General features: G+C 42.7%; 2 protein-coding genes across 2 annotated transcripts; both read right to left on the reverse strand.

Moving 5' to 3' along the window:
* Nucleotides 1-2795: 2795 nt before the first annotated feature.
* Nucleotides 2796-5266, reverse strand: LOC123101281 (uncharacterized). The gene is made up of 4 exons (XM_044522801.1): nucleotides 5171-5266; nucleotides 4790-5061; nucleotides 3819-4253; nucleotides 2796-3465 (listed from the first exon to the last, which is right to left on the reverse strand). The coding sequence occupies exons 1-4, from the start codon at nucleotides 5264-5266 to the stop codon at nucleotides 2946-2948; spliced, it is 1323 nt and encodes a 440-aa protein (XP_044378736.1). The 3' UTR covers nucleotides 2796-2945.
* A 719-nt stretch (nucleotides 5267-5985) lies between these two features.
* LOC123102864 (bZIP transcription factor 1-A) lies at nucleotides 5986-16734 on the reverse strand. The gene is made up of 13 exons (XM_044524324.1): nucleotides 16487-16734; nucleotides 14835-14961; nucleotides 14674-14742; nucleotides 14213-14299; nucleotides 8793-8873; nucleotides 8639-8698; nucleotides 8383-8567; nucleotides 8246-8300; nucleotides 8017-8056; nucleotides 7701-7933; nucleotides 6700-6777; nucleotides 6500-6625; nucleotides 5986-6399 (listed from the first exon to the last, which is right to left on the reverse strand). The coding sequence occupies exons 2-13, from the start codon at nucleotides 14889-14891 to the stop codon at nucleotides 6304-6306; spliced, it is 1167 nt and encodes a 388-aa protein (XP_044380259.1). The 5' UTR covers nucleotides 14892-14961; nucleotides 16487-16734; the 3' UTR covers nucleotides 5986-6303.
* Between the last annotated feature and the right edge of the window lie 9191 nt (nucleotides 16735-25925).

The raw sequence follows: 25925 nt of genomic DNA on the forward strand, positions 1-25925 counted from the left end.
AAGCGACAACCATAAGGCTTCTGCTAGTTGTCGATAACTTTTACAAAACATGATCATCTCATACAATTACGTATATCACATCATGTCTTAACCATATCACATCACAACATGCCCTCCAAAAACAAGTTAGACGTTCTCTACTTTGTTGTTGCAAGTTTTACGTGGCTGCTACGGGCTTCTAGTAAGAACCCTTCTTACCTACGCATTAAAACCACAACGATTTTTCGTCAAGTGTGTTGTTTTAACCTTCAACAAGGACCGGTCGTAGTCAAAATCGATTCAACTAAAGTTGGAGAAACAGACACCCGCTAGCCACCTTTATGCAAAACAAGTTGCATTTTTGTCGGTGGAACCGGTCTCATGAATGTGGTCATGTAAGGTTGGTCCGGGCCCCTTCATCCAACAATACCGCTGAATCAAAATAAGACATTGGTGGTAAGCAGTATGACTATGATCGCCGACAACTCTTTGTGATCTACTCGTGCATATCATCTACGCATAGACCTGGCTCGGATGCCACTGTTGGGGAACGCAACATGCAATTTCAAAAAAAAATCCTATGATCACGCAAGATATATCTAGGAGATGCAATAGCAACGAAAGGGGGAGAGTGTGTCCACGTACCCTCGTACACCAAAAGCGGAAGCGTTAGCTTAACGCGGTTGATGTAGTCGACCGTCTTCACGATCCAACCGATCAAGCGTCGAACGTACGGCACCTCCGAGTTCAGCACACGTTCATCTCGATGATGTCCCTCGAACTCTTGATCCAGCAAAGTGTTGAGGGAGAGTTTCGTCAGCAGGACAGCGTGGTGACGGTGATGGTGATGTGATCTGCGCAGGGCTTCGCCTAAGCACTACGACAATATGACCGGAGGTGTAAACTGTGGAGGGGGCCACCGCACACGGCTAAGAGAACAATTGATGTGCTTTGGGGTGCCCCTACCCCCGTATATAAAGGAGGGGAGGGAGGAGGCCGGCCCTAGGGGCGCGCCATGTGGGGAAACCGACTTGGACTCCTAGTCCTAGTCCCCCCCTTCCTTTCTTTCGGAGGGGGAAAGGGGAAGGAGAGGGAGAAGGAAAGGGGGGCCGTGCCCCCTCCCCTTGTCCAATTCGGAGTCCCAATGGGGGCGCACGCCATCCCTTGTGGGCTGCCCTCTCTCTCTCCCCTATGGCCCATGTTGGCCCATTACTTTCCCCGGGGGGTTCCGATAACCTCCCGGTACTCCGATAAATACCCGAAACACTCTGGAACCATTCCGGTGTCCGAATACCATCGTCCAATATATTAATCTTTACCTCTCGACCATTTCGAGACTCCTCATCATGTCCGTGATCTCATCTGGGACTCCGAACAATCTTCGGTCACCAAAACACATAACTCATAATATGAATTGTCATCGAACGTTAAGCGTGCGGACCCTACGGGTTTGAGAACTATGTAGACATGACCGAGACATATCTCCGGTCAATAACCAATAGCGGAACCTGGATGCTCAATATAGCCATCAGAACGAACCTACACTTTCAACTTACTTTTTCTGAGAGAGAACCACCTACACTTGTGTTCAGGCCAAGATATTCCATTCCTACCATATGAATCTTGATCTCTAGCCTTCCCCAAGTTGCTTTCCACTCAAATCTTCTTTCCACCAAATCCATATCCTGTGAGAGAGAGTTGAGTGTTGGGGAGACTATCATTTGAAGCACAAGAGCAAGGAGTTCATCATCAACACACCATTTGTTACTTCTTGGAGAGTGGTGTCTCCTAGATTGGCTAGGTGTCACTTGGGAGCCTCCGACAAGATTGTGGAGTTGAACCAAGGAGTTTGTAAGGGTAAGGAGATCGCCTACTTCATGAAGATCTACTGCTAGTGAGGCAAGTCCTTCGTGGGCGACAGCCATGGTGGGATAGACAAGGTTGCTTCTTCGTGGACCCTTCGTGGGTGGAGCCCTCCGTGGACTCGCGTAGCCGTTACCCTTCGTGGGTTGAAGTCTCCATCAATGTGGATGTACGATAGCACCACCTATCGGAACCACGACAAAAACATCCATGTCTCCTATTGCGTTTGAATCCTCCAAACCCTTCCCTTTATATTCTTGCAAGTTGCATGCTTTACTTTTCGTTGCTCATATACTCTTTGCATGCTTGCTTGAATTGTGTTAAGATTGCTTGACTTGTCCAAAGTTGCTAAAATCTGCCAAGAACTAAAATTGGGAAAAGGGTAAGTTTTATTTGGTCAAGTAGTCTAATCACCCCCCCCCCTCCCTCTAGACATACTTTCGATCCTACAAAACAGAAGCGATCTAAGTACGAAAAACTAGAAATTATCACCGAACAACCTGATACCACTTAATAGAGGCAAAGGTGGCCCATCATTTGATGAGATGGTGGCTATCGTTTGGTGGAGTAGACTTTGACGATCCGACTACGAATGTGTGAAGACGTCGCGCCTTAGCAATCGCTAAACTAACTCCGAGAGGTTATTGACCATGACGGAGCACGATCAACCTGACCACGAGGGTCTAGTCCTGCAGGCAAACGAAGAACAAGCAAGAAACTAAGATTGCAATCTAGATATTGCGGATATAAGATGAAAGTGGGGTTCTGTGACGTCTTGGTCTGGTCGTTGAACATAAACGAAGTACGCGAGTTACAGCTATGGCGAACTTTAATCTAAACAAAACCCAAAGCCTAAATGATGCCTTAAGGGTTGTATTTGTAGGGAGAAAGATAGGGAATTTCGTCCCTCCTTGGCAAGGTGTGACTAAAACACCTCCTGAGTCGTTTCCCCTATAATACAGACTCTAAAAATAGCATATATGTAGTATTTCGAAATTACATGGACCTAGCCCAAAAATAAGGTGGTGCAGCACCTATATTAAGCTATGGACGAAATTTATAAAAGGACATCTTGCATATTTCGTCCATGCACTTGTACGTCATCATGGTGGCTCAAAAATGCTGAAAACTCCACCAAAAACTCTGTTCTTGTTCCCCTTGCGCATGTCATCATCTCCATGCTTGATCATGCTCCAATGTTCATCCCTCTTGTGTAAGCTAGGCACTTCATTTGTAAGCAAAACAAATGTATCTAATTTGGACAGCATCGTATTCTCATGAACATTAGAATCGTTACCAAAAAACGAAAGTACCTGGTAATTTAATTGGCGTGCGCGAGCTCTAGTGATTAGTCCCATGTATGTAACAGCAGGGGTCATGAGTGTAATTGTGGTATTGATGTCCTCATCATGTTGGGAAAACGGCCAAAATTGGGAAAGGTGGAGGTGTTGGCTGCGACGTGTCGGATGTCCAGGCGTCGGGCCGGATTTTTGGCTGCTGAGATCCGTGGAAGAACTCTCGGGGAGATGACCTTGGAGAAGAATTCTTTTTTGCCAAAATTGGACAAATTTCGTGCATGGAAATGGTGGGGTTGGTGTGAAGAAGCTAGATCCACCTGCAACACTTCAAATATGGATCAAAATCAACGATACATCATCAAACCAACAAATCATAAAAAAAATGGTTTGGCTATTTTTGTGGGAATTTTCGAAATTGGGCAAAAGCAAACAAAATCATGCTAGAAAGTGGGGGATAGGACTCCAAGATGTGAATCAACATTGCTCTGATTCATGGATATTGTAGGGTGAAACCTTAGTTCATGATGTTTTCACACTTGGAGGTCAGGAAAGGAGCAAATCAAGAGACAAACACAAAAATACTCAATTGATCAAGATCCAATCACATGTGTGCTAAATTCACATACACATAGAGGGATACAAAAGGTCTAAATCCAACACAAAAAGGTAGAGACGAACTAGTTCATCCCAATCCTTGAAGAAGTTGAGGTGTTGATATCCACTTGGGGGATCTTCTCCTTAAGGAGGCCAATATCCTCGAGGGATCTTCTCCAAGAGGTCTTGATTCTCCAAGAGAAGGGTAGATGAGCAAAGCTCCCCTTTAATTCATCATAATGTTGGCTGATCCTAACTAGATGGAGCGGGTCTATATATAGTGTTCCACGAAATAAGAGAGGAGAGGGGATACATGAAGCCTCTGGCCCGGTTGTGCATGCACAGGTGCCGGGTGACAAGGTTGGGGGCAGATGTCCAGCCCGATGAAAGACCCCAAATGTCCGGGCCCTAGGCCGAATGTTCGCACGAGCTATTGTCATCAGTCCACTTGGTGCTTGATAAGACAATGGTGGGTCCGTGGAGATGACCGTGGGATGATCCACATCAGGAACAAACTTCCTTAAAAAGAAAAAACAGTAGAAATCAACAAATTGGTGGAGTAAAAGGTCTAAATTGTAATATTCCATGGCACAATTCAAATTTTGAACTAAAATTGGCGAAAGCTGGTACATCATCCTCGAGCAGGCACACATGTTGGTTCGTTAACCAGGGTTGCCCCTAAACTAGTTGCTCCACCAAAAAATAGGTGTTTGTTTGGTTGGAGCCGCGGACAAGAGCACCCAAACAGACTCTTAGTACGTGGAAACTTTGTTGGCAACCAAACTCCCAAGGCTACAGCGCGATGTGAGACCACCTTCATTTGCTGAGTTATCATTAGTTAGACTAACTGATGAAATCAATCGCATGATGTTTCAGCCTACACACTAGAACAGTTAGCGCCACCTTAACAGCTGACGGTGCACCAACCTCTCAACATGCGCAAAGCCTGTGCCGCAGTAGTAGTTCAAGCTGGAAATAAGTGCATGGGCAGTACACTCATCCTGTTCAACACCCATAATAGTGGATTGTAGAGGAGCAAACCTCGGAGCCCATACCTTCTGCTACTGCCTACACTCCGGCTGCGGAATCCATCCCAGCGCCTCTCATGTTCAATGACCTCAGCCGGCTTCCCAACAGAATGATACTTCGCACACACCACACAAACCAGATGATCACAGTAACCAACAGGGAGCACCAGAAGCTTTACTTGAACAACATTGAGCTCACCAGTCCAGAAATCTGCCGCTGAGGAACTTGAGGTGCCACGGAATAGATGGACTTTTAAGGCCAACAGTGACACGAAGAGGAATAGTTCAGCATACCCCTCCTACACAGCTCCAACAACTATAGCACTCGTCCAAAAAAAAAACTATAGCACTAGAAGCAGCTTCTGCTGCAAACATCTCGCAGCGTGAGGGTTCTGCCAGAAGTCCTACTCTGGAATCAGCAGAATGCCCACAGAACTCAGACAGTTGTGCATTACAACCTCGATCATCTTGTACTACCTTGATGATAGTTTTGATGTTCTCCATTTTCTAGGATCCAGGGGCAGATCCATGCTCAACAGATGTCTCCTTTCCCCAACGACTAGTTCAACCTACTAGCGTTTTGGCTTGTTATGGATAAAAGAACTCTTTCTGGAGTACTATACGAGACACTTGCAATAAAACATTAGTCAAGAGATCATAATTGACAACTTATACAAACAGAACTCCCAAATAAACTATTTCCTTGTAGGGCAGACATACCTATGCTAAGCACAGCTTATTCCATGAGAGAAATTTCCATCATGTTCCTAGAACTTCATTCCTGCACACAAACTGAATACAACTGTTAAGGAGAGGTGCCGAATGGTAAACATTTTATGTGGATCATGGCAATCACAAAATTTGAGCTAAATACTACTCCCAACACATAAAGGTCAAAACAAATTGTTATCAGTGAGAATTAAGAACACATTTTTTTTTACCAACAGTGCATATGGCAAAGCAGTTTATGAGCTTGAAACGAATATTCTGATCACCACTCCAAAATTTAGCATACCCACAGCACAACTCAGGTGAATTGAAAGAAGCAAAACTAAAAAATTGAAACAAAAAAAGATAGTCTCTGATAGTTACAACGTTTGAGACACTCGGCAAAGCAGAAGTCCTCCATTTGTTCACTATATCATATCAAATGTGTGAGAAAGATTGATGCATTCATATTTAACATAACCTATGCACCAGTCAAGCCTAGCCAAACGGCAACCTGACAATTAAAAGACTGATATTTCTTCAGGTATACATAACAATAACAATCAGCAATACAGATCTGTAAAGTTGAAAGTACCAACAATTTCTAACAGATACAGTGAACTGGTTCACAACCTACATTTTCAGTCACATCTTGACTTCTAAAAGATAAGCCAAGACATGTGTGAAACAGGAACCAGCACACGAGGCTGGCATTAAGATTTACCACGACCTGGTAATAATTAAATGCAATAAGTATGGAGTCAATACGCATACTACAACTGCGCCAGCAACAATCTAGTTAGGGCTATGATCTGATAGCATTGCATGATAGCTCAATTAGTGTCCTTCTGGCTGTCATCGCCAGAATGTTGCAGCTTATTGTCAAGTCCTGCCTCATCAGTTTTGTGTTGTTTGTCTCCAACGTTATCCTACAGAGCAACAAACGAAAAGAAGAAGAAATAAAACAAAACTCAAATGTTAACAAACATGCTTCAGAGTATCAAACTAGGAAAAAAGTGGAAGACAAACCTTCAGTGAGCTATTCTTTGACAGAAGTTCATCGTACTCCTTTCTGATCCGGCTCACTTCATCTTTAAGTGAAGCATTTTCCTGTTTCAATACTTCAGCGCGCTGAGCCAACTCCTCACATTCAGCCTGCAAAAATACACAGTTGCTTCATCAACTGGAGGGGACAAAAGTGTATGTCTTGAGATGAACAAACAAAATACCTGCTTGCGCAGCCTAGATCTGCGAGCAGAATCCCTGTTTGACTGCTTTCTTTTCTGCCTTTTCAGTTCACGTTCATCCTGGATAATGGGTAGTCAAAATATTTAGTTTCTCCATTTGCCAAACTAAGATTTCAGATTTTTATCCATGAAACTACTGATACTGAAGTGCCTCTTCAATAGTCTTAAAACTGAATTATGGATTTATTTTGTTTATTGGTATATTTCAATAAAGTAGCAATGGTTTATATTTTAGGTAACTGCAATCTGACAAATAATTATCATTACTATTTAGTATTTACTAGACAAGAAAAAAGGGTGATAAACCTCCTACAGTGCATGGTATGCAAGATGGGGAAAGTAAATAAAATTCATGATGAGTAAAGTAGTTATGGCTCACAGTTTGAGCTTGCTGAACTGTGATGAGCTGTGCTTATTTTTAAAATCTGCTGTTGAAGATTAGCCACAAAAGTAGGCAAAAGCGGGTCAAACAAGCACTAAAATAGGCAAAAGCGGGTGGGGCAAATGCGATTATGGTAATCCACCACAATGCTAACACAGCCTATGTCCAATTATATTCCTAGTACAGAAGTATGAAGTTATCCTAAACACAGAGATCTTTCGGATAGATACCTGTATCGCAAAAGATTTATTTCTTGGTCTGACAAAATATACAAGGTTGGGCACAAAGGGTGTGTATGGTTTGAGTCTACGGTTGCCCCACCAAATACTTGGCTAGCCAAAATCTTGGTCAAGGTTATGTGTGCCCAAGAGTTGGGCAACTTTGGCTAAAAAGACGGAGCAGAGTTGGAAAGGAGCAACTGGCATGGCCAAAAAGTTGGCAACCATCCAAACCAAGACCAAAGTTTTGGTCATAGCCAAAAAATTGGTATATTGGCTACAAACCAAGCAATACAAAAGTATTTATGAAGCAGAGAAGTAGAGGCTACAAAAATAGGGAAGGGTATAATCTATAATTCCCAGGATAAGGTCTTAGAAGAAACCTGCATCCACGGCTCTGTTGGGGCCACAGCCCCTGGAATTGCAGTTGGGGTCACTTTACCATGCAATGCAGGAGAGGAGCTTGCTGTATTTGCCCAGTAGTCCATTCCTATGTTCAAGTTTGTTGTTGGGCCAGGCACTGGACCACTTGATGGCATTTGCATAATTGCCAAAGTTTGCTTCAACTGCGCCTGGGATGGTGAAGGTGATACACCATTCTGGGAACTTCGGACATCTGATAGCACGCACAACAAAGTTAAGAAGCTTCATAAAGTGCAAACATGAAAGCAAGAACCATAAGAATTTTCATCGGCATACCTCCATCTTGTTCTTGTCCACTTTCCTTGTGTTGTGAATCCTGTAAAGATTACTCAAAAATGCAAAGATATTAAGACTTCTCACAAGAAATAAACATGAAATGGTATAGCGTGTCTGGAATCATAAATGCCGCAAATTTAAACTCAAGGTGCATATGCTGCCTAAAAATGTACAGGCAAGTATGCACGTCTGATCAAAAAAGATTAAACGCTGCAGAACCATAGCTTACATTCTGAGAATTCGCTTCACTTCCCTCACTTGAACTTTCACTTCCACTTTCCCCACTGCAAGAAAAGAGGTAACACAAACTGAATGTTGCAAACAAGGAGGAAGTCTCGTTATTACTGAAATTGACCACACACTAACCTTTGAGAGATGGTTCCATTGACTGATGCCCCTGAGGTCTTACCATGTTCGACACAGTTTTTCCCTGTAATCATGTTCAAGCTACCCAAACTTCCTTTGGATCTTTTAATGGGACTTTTTTCTTTTCCTTCAGAGGATTTGCCATTTGTTTCACCACCAGCAGTAGCAGCAGTGGTGGTAGTTCCCTGAAATATTAGGTCCATTAGACTCCACAATGAAAGAGAAGATCAGTCAATCTAAGAATGCCTCGTCTTACAGCAGCATCAGGATTGCCGTTTGGAGAAGTCATGGTATAGGGAGCAAATGGGTGTGCACCCTGCAGGATTATGCAATGACTCAGCAAATGTCAGACTCTAAGCAGTACCATTTTAGGTATATACTGAAAACTACAGCAACATGCTGAAGCATACCGGTCGCATTGATGGGTGAGCATAAATTCCTCCAGGAGGGTATATGACATATGGTGGAGTCCCATATGGTGGCATCATAGGCTGACAAAAGGCAACAAGAAACTCATGAGAAAAAAATACTCTTTAAAGTGCATGCAGAGTATTACAACAGCTACACATTAGTGTTGGACCATATTAACAGTCTCCTTTGTTTTGGTGACCGATTGCAGAGAAGTTCCACAAATTATATTAGATGGTTAATTATCTCATCCTCCGGTAACACAATCCCAGTGGACATAGCAGTGGCGACGATGACGACCGGCAGCCAGCAACTCATCCCTTGCTTTCGCCACGGTTAAAGACCGGCATACACTCTGCACCGGTGGGCAATGAGCAGATGCATCTCATATCCGGCTACGGCGACAGCCAACTCCATGGACGGAACAAGAGCGCCGCCCAACTCTCGTCAATGTAAAACTTTTGCATCCCTGGTTATCATAAGGAATAGCTTTCTCGCTCCTATTAATTTATATATGCATGCACGCAGGATTGCCCAACCAGGATGGTCGACTAAGATAACAGCACTACCACAGTGAAGCACATCAAGCATCTTCGGCCCAAGATACATCAGTCTTTGGCAGACACATCTGCTTCTTTTCTGTGCCTAGTGTGTCAATTGAACTCCTCCCACACGACGACAATCATTTGATCGGCATGATGGATCGTTGCGGCTCCGGTGGTGTTCGACGACAGCGGCTTGTTTGGCCGGATGGTGCGGTGTGCTCGTGATGGGACTGCACGACACATGACTGACACATCTCTTATGTGCAGCCTGTGAACTCGTGTTGTGGTCTAAAATACACACATACTCGTATCAATTGGAATCTTGTTTGTTGCTGTTGTCGGATGTATGTAACGACACTTCAGATATTTAGCCAAGTTCAGTTTATTTCAGAGTCCAAACATACATCACATCCATGTGGCTAGTACGTAAATGGTGTTTCTTTTGCACTTGTACAATCGAATGTACAATCGAGAATATATACTCCTTCTGATGCACATATGTACTCTATCTTGGGCATGAATATACGTCTCCATCGGTTGAATATACTAGTGCTTGTTTTAATATATACTCCTTACAAAACACCAGTACATACTCCTTAAACAGAAATATTCTACACTCCATTAGACAATTTCAGTATATATTCCTTCGGAAAAAATTCAGCATATACTCCTTTGAGAAGAAAAAAAACATTATATACTACTTTACAGAAACTAGTACTCCCTCCGTCCGAAAATACTTGTCATCAAAATGGATAAAAAAGAATGTATCTAGAACTAAAATACATCTAGATAAATCCTCTTTTATTCATCTTGATGACAAGCATTTCTGGACGGAGGGAGTAGATAGTAATTACCATGATGAAAAATACATACTTCTTTGAAAAGGTTTACCATATACTCTTTTAAAAAGTACTCCCTCCGTTCACAAACATAAGATGTTTTAGATATTTCAATATGGACTACATACGGACCGAAATGAGTGAACAAACACACAACCATATATACACATCCAATTCACAAAAAAGTTAGAACATCTTATAATTGTGAACGGAGGGAGTAGTAGTATATACTACTTAAAAAACAGTATATACCCCCCATGGCAATATATATACCAAAATTTTGTACGGTAATGCTCAATATCTCATATAATTCAATATAAATTCCCCATCACCATATTTAAAAAGGAGAGTAGGTGCGTGTTACGTAGTACAAATCATCGCCATATTTTTTTGATTGAAAACCCATATACTTCCTTGATAATAAGATCAAGTAGTCGCATGCCGCCATGCACACACAGCAGGTTGACTTTTTTCTCTCGGTTAGTTTTTTATTGGGTATATCCAACTCAAACTATCTGGGTGGGAGTATGTACTCCTAGGGAGTACAAAAGAGATGTCCGGGAAAATAAATCCTACAACCAAGGGTAGTTACCCCCACAATTACTACCTTCTGATCTTATTCAGATCTTGAATGTTTTTAAACAGGTCGCATGCACAGCAAAAGTGATCTTTCTTTGCCTGATTAGTTGGCCCACGGGTCTTCCTATTTTCTTGGTCATTCCGATCCTGTCTATCGTAGCTGTAAAATTAACTGGATCTGCATGCAATCTAAACAATTCTATCTCTCAGCGCTATTTATTTCTGTTTCTCTCTCTTCTCTCTCTCCCATGAACCAAAACCAGTGCCGGCAAAACAATTGGATTGTGAACGATGTGAGCAACAAAAGAGGTAGTACGAATTTATGTGATTCATTTCTATACATGTGTCTTGCTAATTGCCTTTTTAATTTTAGATGGACACCCTGCTAGGCATTGGTCTTGCGCGTCTCCCGGAAAATATACCATCGGATTAGGTGGACATGGCAATGGCCGTGTGCCAGATGAACGCTGATCTCCCCGGTGAGACGGTCTAAACTTGATGTTTTGCTCTCTCCATTGGTGTTGCAAACATCATATCTGGTACTGGAGCATGCATGTATGTTTGGAAGGCACTGGTTGATTAAAACGCGAGGATGTGCAGCTTGCTAACTGGTGTCTTATCACACTCATTTTCCTTTTGCAAATCTGCAGTCATGCGTCATGCCATCAACTGCATGACAATGGTCGCCGGGATCCCAAGGTGGAGCAATGCAGGTGCCGAGCACGCACGCTGAAGCAAAGACATTTCACCTCGTCCGTGATTGATACTCGACGGCAGTGGAATCATGACATTATAGTGGCGTCTACACATGATACTCCGATGTCGAACTCATCTGTCATCGGCAGGCTCTAGCCACTATGATCTTGTTATCACCTAGGCTATAGTGGTGGACATGAGAAGCCATTGCTGCTGCAAGGGTGCCTGCCTCAGTACGTGTGGATGAATGCGTACCATCACATATGTATGGCGCATGTACATGCCGTGTCATGTAGTTTATATCAAATATCTCAACTAGACGTACACCACTACAAATGTTTATCTCCATACTACTTCCAACATAAAGTATTGTATAAACTTCATACTCCTTTCCTGTAAGCACTGTATATTCATGTTCGTGACTAAAAAGTCCAGACTTGTTAATCACTCTATATTTATGTGCGGCTGGCACTGGCCGTACACAGTACTAGTTTGTATTATGTTTGTCTTGGATGATTTATGCATGTTTGCATGCCATGGCGTTGGATAGCCATGAATGTGCCATGTTCAGAACGTCGGACAATGATCATAGTATAATACCATGGTCGTGTTTGTGTGTTAAATTCACGGCAGGTTGTTCATTCGAAGTTGCACTTCACTTCCTCTACAAGAGCGAGTCAACATGGATGCCAATGACCAAGCTGAGTTCATGAGAAAGATGCATGCAGATAAAAGGACCGCCATCGGCAAGTCCAAAGGCATGCCTCCAAGGTCACACCAACAAGAAGCCCATGGTGTTCCAACTCAGAGATCTTGTTTGACTCCACATTCACAAAGACCGCTTTCCGGAAGAGCACAAATCCAAATTGCTTCTAGGAGTCAATGGACCCTTCAAGGTGCTACAAAGGATCAACAACAACGCTTACAAGATCGACAATCCACTCAACAAGTACTCAGTGAGAGACACCTTCAACGTCTTCGACTTGGTTCCATTCCATCGTGATGAGGTTTTGGTTCCGAGGACGGATCTTCCCCAAGGGGAGGGGGGAGGGGATGGTGTGGAGCAGCCCATGGACATCACCATGGATCCTCCAACAACACCCCAAGCGCCAATTGGACCAATGCTGGAGCCCATGCCTTTACCATTGAATACGAGGTGAACACTTTCCTCTTCAAACTTCCTATGCATTCACTCGGGACCTGGCTACTACTTCAATCCAAGACCCTATGCATACTCAGATACCAAGGATCCTTCCATGAAGGAGCGGCGGAAGAAGGCCGCATCATGGAGGAGAAGAGGAAGAAATGATCCACAGCTTTAGCAGCCGAACTGTCTAGCTACCAACCCGAATTGCCCGACATGAAGTGCCCGGAACATCAGTACCCACAAATCGAAGCCGGGCAAAGTCCTCTGACCTTTCATCCAGCTCTTCATCTGGCCATCAGCCGGACTGTCTGGGTAGCAACCCAGACTATCCGGCCCTTGGAGATTGCTCTGCTCCCGAAGACTTCGCCAACCCGGACCCAAGCCTGCGTCAGCAGCCGGACTGTCCAGCTAGCAACCCGGATTGTCCGACCACCAGCCGGGACTATACGGCCACCAACCCGGACTGTCCGACCACTGCCTGCATGCAGGTCTGGCCAAGAGGCCATGTATCCCCTCTCACCTACCCTTTCGCCTCTTAGCTATATATAAACCGTACCATGGACCCATATTAGAGTTAGCAAAGCATATATCTAGACCTTGGGAGAGCTTTGCTCATCTTGCCACCTCCTAGAGGATCAAGACCTCCTAAGGAAGAAGGATTCTCCACAGGATCAAGAACAACCAGGGTTTGGAGAAGAACATCTCTCAAGGCCCCATCTCTCTTAACGATTTGGGAAGAACTCTATCCTTTTACCTTCTCCTTTGTTGATTGTGGGTCTATATGTATCTCTTGTTTTGGATGTTTTGAGAGAACATGTGTGATGGAAACTTGTTCGTCTAGTTTAGAGTTACTTGTGTTTTTCCCCTTGGTCACCTCAAAATTGTGAAGATTGGGCATCAATTAAGACTTGGTCCTATATCAACCTAAGTATGTATGGAACTGAAAAACAATGACTTCTTGTTCATCCATGTGTAACTTCTCACCTCTGAATGTGTGTAGAATCGCTTCGTACATGGCATTCTAGCACGGGGCAAAGAGTGTGGCCCAAGACCAAAACAAAGAGGTTCTGCACCTAGTAGCTATAGGTTCAATTGGATGGAGTGTTTGGATCCGTCGTCTTAGCTGGACCAAACTGTTATTTGCGGGATGTCGGGTACCACATGGGTAAAAAGAGGGCCGTGATGTGTTCCATACATTGCAGAACATGCACGCCTGCATTTTGAAGATGTGGAACCTATTCTAGACACGTTCGTGACAGCGATTCAACCAAACGCGTGGACTGTGACCACCTGACGCAGGTTTCTGTCAGCACCAATAGTGGTCTAACATCTATCTCCAATAATTCACCAAATCGGATGGAAAAGGAACCCAGCCAACGGTTCGAATCGCGAGCCGGATGCCAACTATTCCCACAGCTATTTCTCTAGCAAAGGTTGATAGAAAATCCTCCTCCTAGCAAAAGTTTGACCCACATTTGATCTTTCCCTATGATGAAGAATTATATATCTTTAGAGGCTCTGTGCTCTATCTTCTGAGGTAATACCACAGACAGAGAATAGGGGAACAAAACTATAGAGTAGTTAACTACCATTATAAAAGAAACATGAAACCTTACCTGAGGTCCCCACATGTATGGATGACCCTGTGGGTTTGACACCACAGGAGAGGGAAAGAACCCATGTGGTGGAATTGGAGGATATCCCTGAAAAAACCAATGGAGAACATGATGAGCAGCCTAGGGTAGATAGTACATGTGATCTATGTATTAATGATAGATATATTGATATGTGTGAATCAAGAAGGGAAATAAGTGCAACGAGAAAATAATATGACACACGAGAAAGCTATTTTGTCAATTGTAACCAGAATTAACAAAAGGGAAAAAATAGAACGACCACATTGCAGCCAAAATCAGTAATGATCCTTAAAATTGAGGGTGGGTAGTTGTATTTGCAATTATTATCGAAAAAATGTCGCTGCCTACGTACTTATTTCCCACTTTCCTTGTGTTTTCACACAAGAGGGATACATGTTTTGAGTCATCCATCTCCAAAACAGGGAAGAGAACTTCCTCACCTGAAAGCTGGTCCAATCTGGGTAAACTGTCGGTGTTGCAATACTCGAAGTAGCAGGTGGCTGCTGCTCCTGTTACAGGGAAGGACAAATTTTTAGGAAGACACATTCACTATTTTTGGTACAGACTACGGAGATAATGCCACAATTCCAGCATTGAAAACCTGAGGTGCAGATGCCTTGTTTGCCTTAGCAGGTGTCTCTGCTTCACTGCTTCCCATGGTGACTCACAGAAAGAGGGCAGCAATCACTCCATTGTCCACAGTCACACAAAGTGGCATAAAGTGAAACCTGAATTGGCCATACAAAGAACATAAGTAAGCTAAAATTTAGCAAAACTGTATTACGTCCTCGATTGGAAAAGGTGCTAGGCACGCTAGGTGACAGACAAACGCCTCACCTAGAGCATAAGTGAAAGTCTAGGCAGGGCAAGTAAGAAATTGTCCACTCCAGCAAGAAATCATGCCATGTCACACTGACAGGCCAAATGGACCATTTTCAGATGGCAATAGCTGGTAGTTTACTCATTTCATGCTCTAAATTAATGTCTATACGCATATAATACCCCAAATACAACCCTGCTAGTCAAAACTGTATGACCGACTAGGCTGCGCCTAGGGCGCGTAAGCTCCACCTAGGTGCTAGGCAGAGGCAACCTACTTATGCCTAGCGTTTTTTTAAAACCTTGATTACGTCAGCCACTTTCTCAAGATCCCATCTATTTCATGATCTCAAATTCTTCCAACAGTTGGGAAGGAAGTATAAAAGGCTTCAAGAAATAGTAGTGTACAAAACCGACTTGGTTTAACAAATTACAATAATGAAGGCCAACTTAACTGCTCAAAATAACTATAAAGCTCCTTTGTTAAAAATATTAGCTTGATTTTCGTCAAGGTGACCACAACACAATTGCAACACAGTTAACTTAGTATCCTTTTATCACAAAGTACTGGTCGAGTTACCTTCAGATTACACAGTTTGTGGTTCATGTCCTTCATAGAACAGACAAGCCAATGCTCTCTCAAAAAAACGCAGAAAATCCCATGGACCACAGAATTTAAACCTTTTAGAAACAGCAAATTTGAACCCTCAAAAAAAAAAGAAACAGCAAATTTGCCATAAACCCAACAGCTACAATTCTACTACAGCGCTGCATTATGCTACCCAAAATCTACAAAAACAGTAACATGTGGTGTTTTAAAACTAGTTCCAGGTGCTACCAGCCACATATGCAAACTCAATAAAGCACCAACAAAACCCTAGTAGATCCCCCAAAATAGAATGGTGAAAAATATAAACCCATGAACCATCCAAATCTTCAAAACCTACATCCCAACATGACGATTGGAAACACAGCGAGGAGTGAAGCATTAACATAAACTACATACAAAGAATCTTGAAGGCTTGAAGCAACCTCTAATAAAAAATACCTACCGCGCCTGTCAGGTTTCCTACTAAAGAAGGCCAATTCTTAAGCACAAACTACACCTAACAAAACCCTAGCTACTATATTTAAAATCCAACGCCTAAACTCGAAACCTGTACCAAAGGGGCTATGCTCCCGAGACCAAAAAAAAATCTAGCCAGGTCTCACAAGTCTCGCATCAGGTAGGCACTATCTCGCCGCGAATTACAGATAAACCCTAGCACCCTTCACCCTCGCTCCGACCAAAATCAGAGGCCCAAACTCGCGAACCCCCGACTCCAAACTACCAACAAAAATCACCCAGACCAAGGAAATCACCACCGCTGCGTAATATAATTTTAAAGGCCAACGGCCAAATCCGGCGAGGCGGGCGATACGAACGTCGGGTACCTCTCGGACGGCAAGCGGACCCGCGCGGTGGACCTCGAGATCTGGAGTAGAGCGGCAGGAGAGGGTAAAGTAGTAGGGGTATGGCGTGGCGCGAGAGGTCTTCCGGTTTGGAGAGAGGAAGACGACGAGGACACGATGGACGCCGCGCAGCAGCTGCGACCAGCGACTAGGCTTCGGTGGTGTGCTAGCTAGGCAGGCAAGCAGGCCAGCTCAGTCAGTCGGAGCGTTTGTTCTTGCTCGCGTTTGCTGTCTGGTTTGTTTCCCTTTCAGTCGTGACGCTCTTTTTTTTCACAAAATCTCAAAAAAAATACATCAATTTTATTAATTAGGAATAATAGTTATACATCGTCAATGGGAAAAGGTACAATATCAAGGTTTCTCAAACCAATCCCTAGTGACGAAAAAATTCGCTAGCCTAGCAAATTCATTAGCCACCTTATTTACTTCCCTATTACAATATTCCAACCTAATAAAAGAAAAATCAGAAGCTATGAAATAGCAATCGTCGAACACTGCCGCTGCCGCTTCCGCCGAATGTCCTTCATTCTTTATTGTGTCAACCACCTCCATATTGTCAGAGTTCACGACAAGGCGATTGCATCCCGCCTTCTGTGCAAGGGATGGGCCGAATCTTAGAGCCAAAACTTCTGTTGTTAAAGTATCAGCACACCAATCAATCCTTCAGTTTTCACCAACAATGAATCTTTCTTTGTCATCTATGGGGATAGCCCCAGCTTGCCCGGAAGCAATTGAAAGAGGCATCTACATTCAGCTTAATAAAACTCATAGGAGGTCTGCTCCATCCGCGTGTTGGTGTGCATCTTAAAATTTTCCTTCATGTACCAGTTTACGTCTGTCCCACCATAAATACTAAGTTGTAATAGCAATCAATTCACGTGCATTTTGAGAACCCGCTATCATTAAATCTTGATCTGGCATAAGAAGTAAGAATTCCAATACCGTCTCCCCCGCATGATCAACAGCTCAAGCTTTACTAATTGCCTCATGTAATCCTAACTTGTCCCACACCTCTTTTGCCTTTCGACACATAAATAAGACGTGTTTTGTATTTTCTGCCCCTTTTGAGCATGATGGGCAAATGGGTGATATTTTCATGTGCCTATTAGCAAGCGTAGCACGGCATAGGAGGGTTCCATGCAAAGTATGCCAGATTAAATTTTTTACCTTTGCAGGATAAGATAGTTTCCAAATCTTACCCCAAATAGGATTAACATTGGTTCTTCCCATACCATTTGCATGTTGCAATTTTATCCCATGTTGTTTGTTCCCAGTGGCGGAGCTTGGAAGAAAAAGTTGGGTGGGCCAAGCTAAGGAAGAGCCTGAATTTTTGTAGGCATTAGTCACTTGTTGGTCCCTTTTGTTCTAGTTCAATTTTCACCCAGTATGTTAGCAAACAAGTTACTACTAAGAGACTCATCTTGTAACTTATTATGCATTGTTTCAATGATCTTCCTACACTAAAATGCACTTATCAAAAAATATTACATGTCAGGCACAAAGAAAAAATATCTCTTTATTATGTAATTCTACATATGAATTGATAATAAAATGCATTAATGCTGCTCAATTCATAACAAAAGCATGCTGCTCTAGACATAATTAGAAACTACCCAGCAACAGCGTCATCAGGAGGTGAACATAGTGTTGAGCTCTACTCAGCGTTGGCACTCGACAGCGGACCGGCGAACCTAGTTGGTTGGTAGCACAGTGTACTGCAGTGGTCAGAGGAGGAAGGGTCGGAGGCATCTAGGCGGCATAGTGGAATCATCCCGACGGCCAAGGACAGAACTGGCCGGTGTGGATGCCGGAGCCTGGAAGGAAGGGCCGAAGGAAGGATGGCGCCATGGCGAGGTCACGAGAAGGTGGGTGGAGCCATGAAGCAGGCGGCAGGAAGTGTGTATTTAGCAGCGAGGCTGTGCGATATGTGCGGCCGGGGAAGGGCCAAAGGTGGGACTTGGAGCCTGGAAGGGGGATGAGCGCTGGCTCTCTGACGCAAGATATGAGCTGCGCGAGTTGCAGGCAGGTGGTGTGCTCATGCCAAACCTCGAGACTTGGATCGATCGTAAGTTCGTAACTAGGATGAGTGGGCTACCAAACAAAGCATATGTATAAACACAATCATGAGATTCCTGGGCGGGCCATGGCAGGTTTGGCCCCAACGAAGCTCCGCCCTTATTTGTTCCATTCCTCCAAATAAGCCGATCGTACAGTGAAAAGGTCATTTTTTCTATAGCTCCAAGCAATGAAATCCAACATATTATGCATCGGAGGGGGATTGCGAGCACCCTTTGAGCATCAATTGGCCATAATGTTTTGTTGGTTTTGTTTCTTTTCTTTCTGTCAAACTTTTTAGAATTGGTTGTGTGCATCTTAATTATGCAGAGGCCGGGTGTCACTCATAACGCTTTTGTATTCGCTTGATGCTACATTTTTATATAATAAAACGCCCTTTATTGAAAAAATTGGTCACAACGTTTGTCTCACCAAATCTTCATCCCAAGAACTCGTGACTGGATCAAGGAGATCAGAAACCTTTTGTAAAAGATGCCCTCTTCTAGGAGTAATGACTCCTATTCACACAATTTGGAATCCATGCATCTCTTCAAATATCAATATTTTGTCCATTTCCAACCCGCCGGATATAACCATTTTGTAGAGAATCCACTCCCGCCATAATACTTTGCCAAGTAAAAGAGGAACCTTTTTTAGGTTTGCCATTAAATCCCCTTCCGGGAAATATTTAGCTCTCAATATAAAAGCACATAAGGAGTCGGGATTATCAATCAGACGCCATGTGATAAGGGTCAAGGTGTCCCGTCTTTCGATGAGATGGTGGCTATCGTTTTTTGGTGGAGTAGACTTTGACGATCCAACTACGATCGTGTGAGGACGTCGTGCCTTAGCAATCGCTAAACCAACTCCAAGGGGTTATTAACCATGCAGGAGCACGATCAACATGACCACGAAGGTCTATTTCCTGCAAGCAAATGAAGAACAAGCAAGAAACTAAAATTGCAATCTGGAAATTGCGAATATAAGAGGAAAGGTTTATTAATGAAGGTGGGGTTCTGTGATGTCTTGGTATGGTCGTTGAACACAAACGAAGTACGCGAAATTGCAACTATGGCGAACTTTTAATTTAAACAAAACCCAAAGTCTAAACAATGCCCTAAGGGTTGTATATATGGAGGAAGAGGGGGGAATTTCGTGGCCTTTGGAGGAGGGGTCCGAAACCAACCCTAACTCTTGTTTCCCCACACATACGGACTATAATAACAGCCTATACTTAAGTATTTCGAAATTACATGGCCCTGGCCCAATAATAAGGTGGCGCAATACCTAGAATAGTCTCTGGACGTAATTTATGAAGTGACATCTAGTATATTTCGTCCAAGGCTTCATGCACTCCTTATGGTGACTTCAAAGTCCTGAAATCATCACTTGTAACTCCGTTCTTGTTCCCCTTGCGCATGCCATCATCTCCACACTTGGTCTTGCTCCAGTGTTCATCCCTCTTATCCATGCCAGACCCTTAATTTGTAATCAAAACAAATGTATCCAAATTAGGTAGCATCATATTCTCATGAACATTAGAATCATTACCAAGAAACGAAAGTACCTGATAATTTAATTGGCGTGTGCGAGCTCTAGTAATTGGTCCAGTATATGTAGCAGTAGGGGTTGTGGGTGTAACAATGGTATTGATGTCCTCATCATCATCCCCTTCTTGAAATGAAGTCATCCTCGATGGAAGCTCATCTTCCTCACCCAAATAAGGCTTCAAAACTGCAATGTTAAAAGTGGGACTAACCCCAAAATCTGCAGACAGCTCAAGTTTATATGCATTATCATTTATTTTCTCTAACACCTTAAATGGACCATCATCACGTGGCATTAGATTTGATTTGCGCAAATTAGGAAATCTATCCTTACGCAAATGTAACCAAACAAGATCTTCAGGTGCAAAGTCAACACGTTTTCTACCCTTATCTCCAGCAGGTTTATATTTAGCATTCATACACTCAATGTTCTCCTTAGTTAGCTCATGCATTTTTAAGATCAATTCAGCACGTTGTTATGCATCAAAATTAACCTTCTCTGAAGATGGAAGAGGCAACAAATCAATAAGTGCATGAGGAAGGAAACCATACACAATTTTAAAAGGACACATCTTAGTAGTAGAATGCAATGAACGATTATAAGCAAATTCAATATGAGGCAAGCATTCTTCCCACATTTTCTTGTTATTCTTCAAAACAACCCTAAGCATAGTAGACAATGTTCTATTGACTACTTCAGTTTGGCCATCAGTTTGGGGTGACATGTAGTACTAAAAAGCAATTTAGTCCCCAACTTAGCCCATAAACATCTCCAAAAGTGGCTAAGAAATTTAGTATCACGATCTGAAACAATTGTATTTGGCACACCATGCAAGCGAATAATTTCACGAAAGAACAAATCAGCAACATTAACAGCATCATCGCTTTTATGGCATGGTATAAAGTGTGTCATTTTCGAGAACCTATCCACGACAACAAATATGCTATCCCTCCCCTTCTTTGTTCGAGGTAAACCTAAAACAAAGTCCATAGATATATCGTCCCAAGGAACACTAGGTACAGACAAAGGCATATATAAACCATGAGGATTGATAGCATAATCAATTCAGAGATGCAAAGTTGAATAAACACTCAACGACAGTACTGTGCTGGTCCTAGGCTAGACCGTACTAGAGACGCGAGCCTCACGAACAAAATCACGGTGCGGCACGTTAACAAGGGAAAAGCACACTCTGAATTTTCTTTTCGCTCTTTTTTGGGCTCCTCTTTTTTTTTTGCGAAAAATCACTATAATGGCGAGTGTCTCAAAACTCTTCCCAAGTCAAACTAACAGGATAGGCACGAAATTTTTTTAACATTTTTTCGGAAATCAGGGCAGCGACGATGAAAAAGTGCGACAAAAAATCACTATGATGGCGAGTGTCTCAAAAGACTCGGAAAAACCTAAAAACAGGATAGGGAAAAAAATTCGGCTGCCAAAATTTTGGCCTAAAAACTGCCCGGGGGTCTCCAAACTCTTTTTTTTTTGAAACCTACTTAGGCAAGGAAATGTGAATCGGAAAATAGATGGATCTTGAAAACAAACCTAATATAAAAAGAACTCAGATTGGTGGTGGATATATGATGGTAAGATATGGCAGCGATGGTGGTATATGGATATGGTGGTGGTATATGGATACAGATCGATGGCGGATAAGCGGTGGTGGTAGATGGCAGGGCCGATGATGATGGTGGGGCGGCGGCAGACAACTTGTGACCAGAACTCGAAACTCTAAAAGACTAGACTCTAAGACCAGCAACTAGACACGACGATGCAACCGCAAATTCAACAAAGCAAAAAACTGAACAGACTATGCAAAGGCTTAGACTGGTTCGGATATAATGAACTAACCCTAATTCTTTTGTGGCTTTTCGTGGACTGTAGGTATGAAGAACATACTCGATCTAAACCACGAAAAACTGTAAAATCTCACTAAGCAACCTGGAAATTTGATACCACTTGATAGGGTCCAAGGTGTCCCGTCTTTCAATGAGATGGTGGCTATCATTTTTTCGGTGGAGTAGACTTTGACGATCCGACTACGATCATGCGAGGACGTCGCACCTTAGCAATCGCTAAACCAACTCCAAGGGGTTATTGACCACGCCGGAGCACGATCAACCTGACCATGAAGGTCTATTTCCTGTAAGCAAACGAAGAACAAGCAAGAAACTAAAATTGCAATTTGGATATTGCGAATATAAGAGGAAAGCTTTATTAATTAAGGTGGGGTTCCGTGACGTCTTGGCCTGGTCATTGAACACAAACAAAGTACATGAAGTTGCAGCTATGGTGAACTTTTAATCTAAACAAAACCCAAAGTCTAAACGACGCCCTAAGGGTTGTATATATGGAGGAAGAGGGGGGAATTTCGTGGCCCTTGGAGGAGGGGTCCGAAACCAACCCTAACTCTTGTTTCCCCACACATATGGACTCTAAAAACAGCCTATACTTAAGTATTTCGAAATTACATGGGCATGACCCAATAATAAGGTGACACGGCACCTAGAATAGCCTTTGGACGAAATTTATGAAGTGGCATCTTGTATATTTCATCCAAGGCTTCATGCATTCCTTATGGTGGCTTCAAAGTCCTGAAATCATCACTTGTAACTCCGTTCTTGTTCCCCTTGCGCATGCCATCATCTCCATGCTTGGTCTTGCTCCAGTGTTCATCCTGCTTATCCATGCCAGGCCTTCATTTGTAAGCAAAACAAATGTATCCAATTTAGGCAACATCATATTCTCATGAACATTAGAATCATTACCAAGAAACGAAAGTACCTGATAATTTAATTAGCGTGCACGAGCTATAGTAATTGGTCCAGTATATGTAGCAGTAGGGGCTGTGGGTGTAACAATGGTATTGATGTCCTCATCACCATGCTTGTTTAGCTAACAAAGCCAGATTGGAACAATGTATATCTCTGAAACCCATACCTTCATAATTTTTTGGGACACACATCTTCCACCACGCCATCCAATGCATCCCCTTCTTGTTGTCCTTGTCACCCCACCAAAACTACGACATCACGTCAATGATTCCTTTACAATTTTTTTTAGGAATTTTGAAGACGGACATGGCATAAGTTGGGATAGCTTGTACAAAAGATTTGAGAAATATTTTCTTTCCTCCAATAAATAACAATTTTTCTTTCCATCCACTTTTTTTCATGATAATTCAATCAATCAAGAATTGGAAGCAATCACTTTTGTCCATACCCACATTTGTAGGCAAACCCAAATATTTATCATTGAGTGCTTCAGTCATAATATTCATAATTGTACATATTTGCGCCTTGTCTTCCACCTTTGTATTGGGACTAAAGAATATACTAGACTTCTCAACACTTACCATTTGCCCCGAGGAGGCACAATATGAATCCAAGACTGGTTTCAAATCCTATGCATTCATAGTACTTGCTTTCATGAGGATTAGGGAATCATCAACAAAGAGAGGGTTTGAACTGAGGGTGCATCTCTACTAACCTTTATTCCAGATATATTTCTGTCCTCCTTCGTGTTTTCTAAAAGGGCAGTTAGTCCCTCTGTACATACCAGGAATAAGTATGGAGAGAGGGGTTCTCCTTGCCTCAATCCTCTAGTAGGTTTAAAACTCTCTGTTTCTTCCGTATTAAAATGAACCCGGTATTCCACAGAGGATACACATTGCATAATCAGATTTACCCAGTTCTCTTTGAATCCCAATTTGAGCATAATTGCCTTCCTTCGGAAAAGGCCACTCTACTCGGTCATGCGCTTTTGTGCATGTCCAGTTTGATAGCGCACATGCCTTCATTACCATTATTTTTCTCTTTATTGTATGGAAGCACTCATACGCCACTAAAATATTATCAGTAATCATACACCCGGTCACAGATGCACTCTGAGTCGTACTAATAATTTCTGATAGGATTATGTTCAAGCGAGCTGCAATCATTTTTAAATAACCTTATACACCACATTGCACAAACTTATTGGTCTAAACCGAGTTACCTTTTCTGGATATTTCACCTTTTGGATCATTATAATTATAGTATCATTCCAGCCATCAGGAATAGAACAAGTATTTACCGTCTGAAGTACCTCTTTAGTCAGGTCATCCCCCAACGTGGACCAAAATCTTTATAAAAAATAGCGTGCAGACCATCCGGACCTGGTGTGATAGAGGCGAAGGTGTCCCGATGTTTCGATGAGATGATAACTATCGATTTGGCAGAGACGACTTTGATGATCCGACTACAAACATGCACGACGTTGCGCCTTAGCAATCACTAAACCAACTCCGAGAGGTTATTGACCACGCTGGAGCATGATCAACCTGACCACGAAGGTCTATTCCTGCAAGCAATCGAAGAACAAGCGAGAATATGATTAAGCAATCTGAATATTGCGAGTACGGATGAAGTATTGATAAAAGTGGGGTTTCATAAGCAGTCTTGGTCTGGTTGTTGGACACAAACGAAGTACACGAAGTTGCAGCGATGGCTAACTTTTATCTAAATAAAACCCCAGCAAAAAGCTACTAGATGGATCTACTTATATAGGAGCAAGGGGTGGCAGCCAAGGAGGTGGGAGGACCTCCCAAGGCAGCCTAAAACTAACCCTAGGTTGTACAAGGCTCATGGGCCCAAGTGGAGGTGATGCAACACCTTTGGGCTTGTAGTTTGACTCAGATTCTGCTGCAACGTCAGATTGTTTCGTACATAACTCAATGCTCCGGATGAATTTGAAGGTGAATCCAATTGTGTTGTAAAGTACATGAAATCTACTTTCCAAGAAAAAAAGAATCACCCAATTCGGAGTCCGTATGAAAGAGTTATTGGTGTTTTGAGTCAGGTATGTCTGTGTAGTCCGAATCTGAATCCAGAACGTGAGAGACTTGGACTCTATCTTCTCTTGTCCCAAAAGTGACATGAGAGGACTTTTTAAACATCACATAAACTTCTCTTTTTCCCTTATCTGCATATGTTGATTGTTCAAATGTCCCATACACCCGCATTTAGACATGGCACAAAAGTCTGTGAAGTATTTTTGTCTTGGATGACATAAATAAATTATTGCATAGTTTGCATTAGATATCACCTCACAAATATACATGTATGCAATATTTTTGGTCGTATCCAAGGTAGTCATGTCCTCATCATGGTGCTTTTAAGTCTCCAATGTCAAAGAGGGCCTTCCGAACCTCCTCTTCCGTATAAGGTGCGAGAAGCGCATTATTCATTTCATCAATCACTTTCCTTTTGACAAGAGATAGAACCTCCGGATTCGGTTGGGCATTTCTGAGGTGAAAAGCTTTGAAAAATACCCCATAATGTGGGTTTTCATCTCCGTATCTTGCACCCAAACACCATTCTCATCAAGCAATATTTTAATTTGATTTCTCTTCTTTCTAGTCGTTGCCGCATTGTGAAAAAAATAGGTGTTATGATGACCATGTAATAGCCAGTTTGCTCGGCCCCGTTGTAACCACTAGATCTCTTCTTGTTCCAAAAGATTTTCAGTAAGAAGTAGGGTATCCTTTTGTTGCACTTGAGTTTCGCATTCATAGGTCCCCTTTGCAGTTTTTCTAAATCTGTGAGTTTATTTATTCTTATTTTTGGTCCCTTCAGTACATCACGATCCCAGGTATGCAAATCCGCATGCACCGTCCTAGTACGTGCAGCGAGAGACGGTCCAATACCCAACATTCTCTCTTTTTCCATGTTGTGCGTACAATTTCTACCACTGTCTCTTCTTTGAGCCATCGAGCTTCAAACTTTTTCACTCGACTTCTTCTACTTCTTGAGCTTGCGTTGGTTTTTCCCTTGAAGAG

This window comes from Triticum aestivum, chromosome 5A, assembly GCF_018294505.1.
Source record: "Triticum aestivum cultivar Chinese Spring chromosome 5A, IWGSC CS RefSeq v2.1, whole genome shotgun sequence".
NCBI classification, from domain to species: Eukaryota; Viridiplantae; Streptophyta; class Magnoliopsida; order Poales; family Poaceae; genus Triticum; species Triticum aestivum.